This window comes from Siphateles boraxobius, unplaced genomic scaffold, assembly GCF_051911475.1.
Source record: "Siphateles boraxobius isolate OS27281-9 unplaced genomic scaffold, OSU_SipBor_1 6, whole genome shotgun sequence".
In the NCBI taxonomy this organism is placed as follows: domain Eukaryota; kingdom Metazoa; phylum Chordata; class Actinopteri; order Cypriniformes; family Leuciscidae; genus Siphateles; species Siphateles boraxobius.
The window spans coordinates 4,170,631-4,179,724 of NW_027509186.1; the positions used below are offsets into that span (position 1 = coordinate 4,170,631).

A 9,094-nucleotide genomic window follows, 5' to 3' on the forward strand; every position below is an offset into this window, starting at 1 on the left:
TTATGGAGCATCCAGGTACCAGCATGACCTTGTGTGATTTCATCAAAGAAAACGAAGGTCGTCTGACTGAAGCGGTAGCGAAAGACATCATGCAGAAACTCATCGCTGCGTTTCGGCTCTGCAGTGAACGGGGTGTTTATTATAAAGACATGAGCCTGAGTAAAGTACTCATCGACCCTGACACCATGCAGATCAAGTTAACCGGCTTTTACAGAGCACTGACCATCTTCGAAACACGTGAGTTTGCTTTTCCAGCACAAATCACTGATTTATTATGCACAGGATATGGAAATAAGGGCGTTTTAAAGTTTTTTTTTAACACTGAAAACGTATTGCTTACAGAAACAGCTAAATCGAAATCAGCATTAGTGAGGAGATTTCACGCTTTATTTGCAACCAATGAAGGCTTATACAGAGTGCTGAAGGGGATGGTCGAAGCAAACTCTTTGAAACTCTGGTTTGGTTGGAAAAATACACGCTTGTCCAAAGGTGAGACCAAAAACAAGAACGAAATGGAAATAGCATTGCTTGAAAACATGTCAAGCTCTTACACAAGTGACAGTAAAGTTACCTTGATGACAAATAAGCAAAGTGTAAAACACAGCGGACTGACAGTGAAGTTTAGCAATGAATAAATGTTCATGGGCATCCAGAGAATGCCATAGTAACAGCAACAAATGCAGTGTATTTGATATTAACATTACCGTACTTACACAAACGACATATCTCAAAATCAAACAGGACTAATCAGCTCTCTTCTGAAAACGTTTACAGAATGCCAGGATCTACTTCGGAAACTTCGTGACAGAGAGTCAGAGATCACCTTACAGAACATTTTAGATCATGACTGGTTTAAAAAAACACCAGGCACTGATGCACTCGAGTCAGACGGTGAGTCTCGAGTTATTACCACTCTGATTCATGTCCGCTTCGGCCTGATGTTTCTGATGCTGGTTTTAATTTTTCCTTAGGCAACATGCAGTTTGAGGGAATGGATAGCAGCAGTGCTCAACCATCGAGCAGAAGCCCAACAGATGTGCCTGCGCAGAACGACCCGACAGGTAACTGAGGACATTAATACAAATCAAAACTCACATGTACAGTAGGTAGTCAACCAGAATGCCTATTAGCGCTGCGGTAGCTCCCCGCGGCAAAGTCACCGCAGCAAAACTAAACCATTAACTATTACCACTCTGATTCAGCAGAACAGGCAAAGGAAAGATTCCTTTCAGATAAATCTCTCGATGTGTCCAAATAGGTTTTTCATTGAAAAAAATGGAAGGGTTTAATCCAGTTGTTTCAACTGGTTTTGTAGGGTTTTAGAGTGTGTGAGCAGTGTGTATGATTGTCAGCATTCTGGCCTTATCTAAACATGAACTGTTGACTAAACGCGTTTATGCCAACTAAGCGAGTGCGAGTATTATCAGCTGAAGCCTGTGTTACTAGCCTGAAACATTTAATATCGAGAGAGTGAGAGTGACAAAATAAGCTAAAAGAGATCCAGGAGCGCGTCTGAAAGAGAGAGAGAGAGGCACAGAAAAACGCCCGTTCTTAATTTATGTTGCTTTGTAGGCTACTGTTTTCATTTTGTACCGTTTTAATTGTAGCTTACATAACAAAGCTGCAATTTCTTTGTCAATACAAATTTAAAATGTCACAAATCTTTTGTTATGGCCGGAAAGCACTGGCAATCGTCTCAATTTCGTGAATGATTCACAAAACAATAATTCAGCCTGGTCTTGATTTTCTGGTGCGATGGGCTGATAATCTTCAACAGACCTTCGGGTTTAGTCGTCTGTGCAGCACAACAGAGGTGCTGCTGGAATCTAGCACACTGATGTTGTAATGTGCCATTATTAATTAAACAAAACGCTTGATTCTAATAATCTTTAATGTTTATGTTGAAATGTTTTAATTATTTATTAAAGAAAAGTATGCTAATAATAACAACCTACTGTAAGCCTTATTTAATTCTTAATTAATCCTAAAACACAAATTCTGCCGACTAACATCAGTTAGCAAGTCCTGACAATGTTTTAATTTTACAATTATTTATTTTAAGTTATTTCACTGTTATGTCAGTTATTAAATCTACTAACAAATTAAAATAACACGAAGTAAAAGACAAGTAGGCTATTATAGTATACTCAAGTGTTTAACTTGAATTTATCTGCGTCCTCAGCCCTCAATGAGCCGCGGCAGATTACGCCATAGAGAGAATAAACTTACACTTTTCAAAGTCTGTGATTACAGCACCAATTAGTGGTAAAGGGCAGCAAATACACATCCCAATTTGCCACCGCGGGGAAACGGCGGCGGCAAAACTATTTTCTGGTTGAGTACCAACTGTATGCAGAAATAACAGCGGGACACATGGGGGTGTGCGATATCACAGTATTTGCTCGTGGACGAGTCTCCACGATCTGCTTCTGAAGAAATGTCGTAGTATCGCGTTACTGCGCTCATTCTATCAGTGGCAGTTCTGTTACATTCACGTCACATGTTAAGGCAGAGGTAGAGTTACACTCACGGGACACTGCCATTCACTAAAGTTCATTATTTGCATGTGATTGAAAGCCTTGCCGGCTAAACATCTCATTCACATACACCCGACGCTCACAGGCACTAAAAGCCTGTCAAACAGCGCCTGGATACTGGACTAAGTTATCTTTCTAACATGACCCTCAGTGCTAAACCTGCTAATTATTCACATGAACATCTGGACAGTTTTACATTAATCATTCAGCTGTAATCTGTGCTAATAAAAGTTTCTAATCAATATTCTTTGCTTTCCGAAAAACACACTGAAGGGAGGGAAGGCCGTCCTCGTTTGGCTGCTGTAAAGCGCGGCTTCCAGTCCTTTATAGGGAAAGTGTGTCCTTGTGTGCCTGAGCCTTCGCAGGAGCGTCCACAAACTCCCGGACAGGAGCCGAGGCCAGCCGAGCCCACAGACCGTGAGTCTCCAGTCATCATGCAGTGCTGTAGTCTAGAGTAAACTGAGATTCCTGCACACCTAGTTCTAGAGACAATCCAATATAGCAACAAGCCGCTGCTGCTACGCTTACATTCATGAGAACATATATGCTACTTTTACTTACAGTAGAGGTATCACGTACCACTGGATTCATGTCCATTTCAATCTGTTGTTCTGGTTTTGTTTGTAATCTCCACTCATACTGGCTCCTGATCTGCACTGGTGTGTTCAGTCTCATGCTGTATGTTAACACGTTGTTGCTGTGTGTTTTTCAGTGACCTTAAGATTTCCTCGTCAACCGACACTGCAACATAAATACTTTCGGTGTCTTTATAAAGTGGGAAAGAACGTGGGATATGATGATCGTGTCCATGAAGGAATTAGAAGATCGGACGGCCAGAAAGTATGTTGCTCTTTCTCCAAAAACAAAAGTTTTGTCTCTTGTTTCCTTCTGTGAACTTTGAGTCTTGCCATAAACATCAGTTTTGACAGTTTTGTTCAAAAAGTGTTTAAAAAATGTAGACTGTAGATGATCATGTGCAAAAAATTGTCTTTATTTTTTAGGTTGCCATCAAATTTGTTGAGAGGTGCAGACTTTGGGAAACATCGGTAAGTTGACAAGACTTTATTCTTCATGAAATTCTCCAGTAAGAATTGGTTTGTTAAATTCGATAAGATAGATAGTATGATATATAACCAGTGTTGGGCAAGTTACTTTTAAAAAGTAATTAGTTACAGTTACTAGTTACTTCTTCCAAAAAGTAACTAAATTAGTTACTCAGTTACACATTATAAAAGTAACTAGTTACTTCAGAAAGTGACTATTGCGTTTCTTTCAAGTCAATTTTTAAATGCTCAAATGTGACCCCACCTCCACCCCTCTTTAACAGAACTTAAAATACATGTGCATGTTCAATTATTTATGATAAATCTGAATATTATAATGAAATGGACACTTGGTACAATACATTATTAACAGAGACAGTTTAGAAAAATCTAAGACTAATTCTAAGACTTTATTCTTCATGAAATTCTCTAGTAAGAATTGGTTTGTTAAATTCGGTAATATAGATAGTATGATATATAACTGAATTACACAACCAAAGCCTAGAAGCATCGGTTATAGAGTTTTTTTTCATTAGCTGGGTTTCCATCCAAACGTGAAGCAAATCTTTTTCGAATGAGCATCATTATGTGAGCAAATGTTTGACTATTCCTTTTAACTCTAATGAAAATAGTATCAAAGTCAGTTAGAATAATCAAATGTAACAATTTATTATGTCAGGTAAATGTATCATGCCAATTACATAATCAATCCAAAGATAATCGATACCAAACATCAAATGCTCTGGAATAAAGAGAAGAGATGCAAACCCAACATCAGGGCTGGACTGGGACAGAAAATCTGCCCTGGCATTTTTGCCCAGACTGGCCCACTACATATGATCATAAACACCACCCATCTTTGCACGCCCTTGAATATGTTCAACTCCTATTCATTAAAACCACTAATGGCATGTAATGAGTGAGTAGGAACGAGTGAGAGTTAACAGGTTAAATAAGTAAGAAATTGTAATTTATTAATACAATTGAACTATACTCCGCAGTGATGCATCAAAAAACAAGCTATAAGCTGCACTGGCATAGCAATACCAGTGTTTCCCACAGGATCTTTGGTAAAACTGTGGTGGGTGTACCTCTGTCACTCTAGGGGGGTTTGGGGGCATGCCCCCCTAAGAAAATTGTGTGCATTTTAATGTTAAATTCATCAATCTGGTGCACTTTGAGAGTTAAAAATTAAAAGCTCCAACCCATTTTTAGTGTGCAAATTAAACACAGAAAAAAAACCTCTTTTAGTATAAAACTATTACACTACTACATAATAATAGTTATAATTAATCTCAAGACGGTAGCCTAATAGCCATATATTGTAAAACAAATGCACTGAAAAATAAAGAAAACTTTCATTATTAGTTTTGTACTAATTTATAAACTTGAAAGAGATAAGCACATGATCTTTTATTTTGACGGAAACTGCATCAAGCTTTTATTTTGGCGGAAAACATGGATACAAACGCGACTCATTAAACTTCTAGTAAATTGCTGTAATCGTCAACAATACTTTGACACATTTTACAGCGTCTGCTTGAAGGGCCTATATCTATTTTTCACGCTATTTCTCTGCACATTCCTTGCGTTTCTTCTCCATCTCTCAGACTATAGATACACAGTACACTTGACACTGCACGCTCACTCAAAGCACAAAGGGGGAGGTGTTTCAAGATGTGATTGGGCCAGCCCAGTGTCAATCAAGAAAACAACCAATGGGCCGCGGATCTACGTGTTTCATGGGCCGGTCTGTCATTGGAAAAAAATATGATTTTTTTTTTTTGACCAATGCATTACATCGGCACTAACCCAGCGCCGTCAATTAAACAAAACAAAACGAATGGGCTGCCGATGTACGAGTTTTATGGGCCGTAAAAAAAAAAAAAAAAAATTATGAGATGTATCGGCCCAAAAAGCACGTCGGCCCACCGGGCATTTGCCCGGTATGACAGATTACCAGTCCAGCCCTGCCCAACATTTTAAAAAATACATGAGTCTGAGAGTCTCGGACACTCTCAGCCTCACGGCCTGATCTGAAGTACAGAAAGGCCCAGAATCCCTCGCTGCGGCCCATTAAATAGCCAGAACCTCTTTCACATGGAAACAATGGTAATTTGCATTCAGAGTTGACACCTTTTGGGGGTTGGATCATCTTCCTTTGTGTGCCAGTTATCTCTAAACTCTTAAAAACCATATTACCTTTTGTTTTATTTATTTGGAAATGAGACATTTGTACCAGTCACACTGAGACATTGATTCGAATGATACTGTGATGTGCTTACAATGGTTTTATTTTGAATAGTTCAATATAAATCAAATTAATTTGGCAAATGCGTTTCCATCTCCCAATATTCGCATTATTCCTTTTTCGCACAAGTCAAAAACCACCTCAAGTGAGTGTGTGAACTTTTTAGCGACGTAAGGGATTTTTTTCTCATTTGCCGTTTCCATCACGTTTCTGATGCGAGACTTTAAAATGTGCGTAAAAACAGGGTGATGGAAACATGGCTAATGCTTTCATCTTTCATTTCCCTCACTCTTTAATTAGGAAATTTGAATTTAGCCAATGTTTTATCAATCTCTTTTCTTTAGCCTAAGTTTGTCGAAGAGGGCACTTCATTGCTGAAAATGCAAAAGCGTCCAACTTGCGACCATTCCGTACGTCTATATGAGCGTTTCATCTTGGAAGACCAAACCGCCCTGGTAATGGAACATCTTCCTGCCTATGTGACCTTGAGGGAGTTCATCAGAGGAAACGGAGGGAGCCTGACTGACGAGACAGCGAACCGCATCATGAGCCAAATCCATGTTGCAATCCGTCACTGGACGGATAATGATCTTTCTTACCCATTACTCAAGAGATTGATACTGATCAACCCAAAAACCCTGCATATAAAATATGCACACCTTGCCGAAAAAGAATTCAGTAGTGAGTTGGCTTTTTGAACACAGATCACTGATGACTGGTGATGTTTTACTAAACACTGGAAATCTATTGCTTGCAGGAATTGAAGAAACGGATGAGGATTTGCGCTGTGAATACATCGCTCTATTCTTCATGGAAAAACACAACAAAGACCCATTATTAGGTAAGATCGATAACAAGAACAAAGTGGAACTAACATTGCTTGGAAAACATATAAAGTTCTGAAACATAAAGTGACAGTAAAATGATAAGTGTCAAACCTTGATGACAAATGAGCAAAGTGTAAAACACAGGGGACTGATAATGATTGTTAGCAGTGATTAAATGTTCATGTCATAGTAACAGCAACACATGCTTTGTATGTCATGGTAACATTCACCTTACGTGTACACGCCTACTACAGAAAGGCAAAATGTGATTAATCCGCCCTCTTCACTTACTCTTCCACAGAACATGTGCCTGATGCAAAATACTACTTGACTGCAGAGAACTTGGTAGATCATCCCTTGTTTGCAGATTTGGACATAGAATGAAGAAGAGAGAAGCCAAATAAGTAACAAAAAGATTATTTTTTGTTTGTTTAATCAATTCTGGCCTTTAAATCAAAAAGATATTATTTGAGACAGACTCAGACCTGCCAACCTGTTCGCATTTTGACCTCAAAGTACGCTGGTACGATTTGTCACTCTAAACTACGCAAAAGCCTGTTGCACGCGCTGTCCTCAAATCAAGCAACAGCAGAAGAAGAAGAAGAGTTTGGCCGATCACAGCGCTGGCTCATTCCCCAAATAGCAAGCCAGGATGATTGACAAATGCGTAAGGCTTATGATAGAAAAGAGACAGCGACACAGAATCCCGCTCGATCCCCCTTCTATACGCTTTGTCATTCATAGTCACTCGGAACAATATAATCTAAATAAACTTGAAATCGCTATGGCTTTATGAAAGTGCTCTGACTTGTGGATGACTGACAACTGCGAGTCTGGAGAAACAAGCATTTATTTATTCATTCTCAGTGTTGAGAAATGTAGCATGAAGAATGTGTAATGTTCTTGTGTTAAAAATATCTAAAGTACCAAATTATGTTAAATATTCTTTCAGTATGAAAACTAGCGTGTTAATTACTTATGGATTTAAAAGTACCGTTGTCTCAGTGCTGCGCAAGCTCTCTCACTTTTGGTAACAGTATGAATGAGGACGTAAGAATGCAGATTTGTCATTTTAACTGAAATTAGGACTGGTGTTGCTTAAGACATTGTCGGTCAGTGTTTCTTTAAAAATAAAACAAACAATAACACTGATAAGATGATAATAATACTACTACGAATTCTGCTACTAATAAGAATATAAACCGCACTAAGGATTGATGAACTGCCGGGTTCGTGAATATTAATCACTGCATTTGCTGAAACTAATTTGCTGAAATCAAAACGATGAGATTGCCATTTGCGCATTAGTTTCTTGCTCATAAAGGCTGAATAATTGAAATGAACTACATTATTTTTACAGGACAGTACAAATAATATCGTTCACATGTAGCACGTCAATGGACTACTTGCACAACTTCTTCCGCGTTCTAGTTAGTGCATATCGGGAGTTTCCGGTTACAGCTTTCAGCACACCTCCACACATTCAGATTATTATCACTGTTTAATGGCTGCCAATTGATTAAAACAGTGAATACTCTGTGTTCTCTGTGAATACTCTGATCTCTGTGTTAATTATCTTGAGCCTGCTGTGCATCCTGAATAATAAATAGCTAAAATATATTTATCCACTAAGCTGTGGCTGTCCTATATGTTCGTCTTCTCATGAAGTTTTTTTCTCTTTCTGACATGTCATACCTGTTGGGTTTACATTTTTAAATGAAATTGAGTATTAAAATAATTGCTTGTGTGCGCTGGTGTTTAATCCAGTCTTTTAAAATGGGCAGACCGAGGTGCCTGTAACCATGTTAAATAGGCTAGGCTATTTAATCAATAACACACACAGCGTAGAGGAGAATGACAGTCAACTACTTGGAATGTTATAGCATTTTGGGCATAAACATGTAAATAGTGAAAAGATTGATATTGAAAAATGACACAGAATGGTTAAAATATTTAATCCCAATAAGCAAATGTTGGTGATTCGCACTAATGTTATTCCTCTGTTCTCACACACTTCAGCGTCGCGGTCGCTAGTTTAGACGACCACAGTACATTGAAAGTAAACATAACCAGAAATGAGTGAGGCGTACTATATCATTCAAATATTATAAAGTTATTGTTGTAATTCGTGTCCAGGTGCAGGTCCAGCATCTGATCTGAATAAGGCCGGGATCAGAACATTATATTATGCAGTGCATCTGGTTGGAAGTCGGAGTCATCACGCCGGTATGTAGACGAGATTGTTGAGGATCAGTGCCGATGACTGTCGTGTCGATGAGGCCTTCACAGGGCTGATGAAGGATGCGTCATGGATGGGTCCAGGTGCAGGTCCACCATCTGATCTGGATACGGCCGGGATCCGGCTGACTTCAGTAACAGGGAAGGAACTGGTTGACACTTCAGGACTGCGTTGTCGTAGTGTCCAGGCGAAGGTCC

General features: G+C 39.0%; 1 protein-coding gene across 1 annotated transcript; it reads left to right on the forward strand.

Annotated features, from left to right (window-relative positions):
* Window positions 1-379: 379 nt before the first annotated feature.
* LOC143715520 (uncharacterized) lies at window positions 380-8,286 on the forward strand. Its single transcript, XM_077207333.1, has 8 exons — window positions 380-489; window positions 775-891; window positions 972-1,061; window positions 3,250-3,377; window positions 3,539-3,583; window positions 6,176-6,512; window positions 6,589-6,672; window positions 6,960-8,286. Exons 1-8 carry the CDS (start codon window positions 429-431, stop codon window positions 7,040-7,042), a joined length of 945 nt encoding a protein of 314 aa, XP_077063448.1. The 5' UTR covers window positions 380-428; the 3' UTR covers window positions 7,043-8,286.
* Window positions 8,287-9,094: the final 808 nt, after the last annotated feature.

Bases quoted from the DNA above. Each gene is read 5' to 3' on its own strand.
- LOC143715520 (XM_077207333.1), top strand. From the start codon at position 429: ATGGTCGAAGCAAACTCTTTGAAACTCTGGTTTGGTTGGAAAAATACA. The intron at 1,062-3,249 runs GTAACTGAGGAC...TGTGTTTTTCAG, and splicing joins TGCGCAGAACGACCCGACAG to TGACCTTAAGATTTCCTCGT. The intron at 3,584-6,175 runs GTAAGTTGACAA...TCTTTTCTTTAG, and splicing joins GCAGACTTTGGGAAACATCG to CCTAAGTTTGTCGAAGAGGG.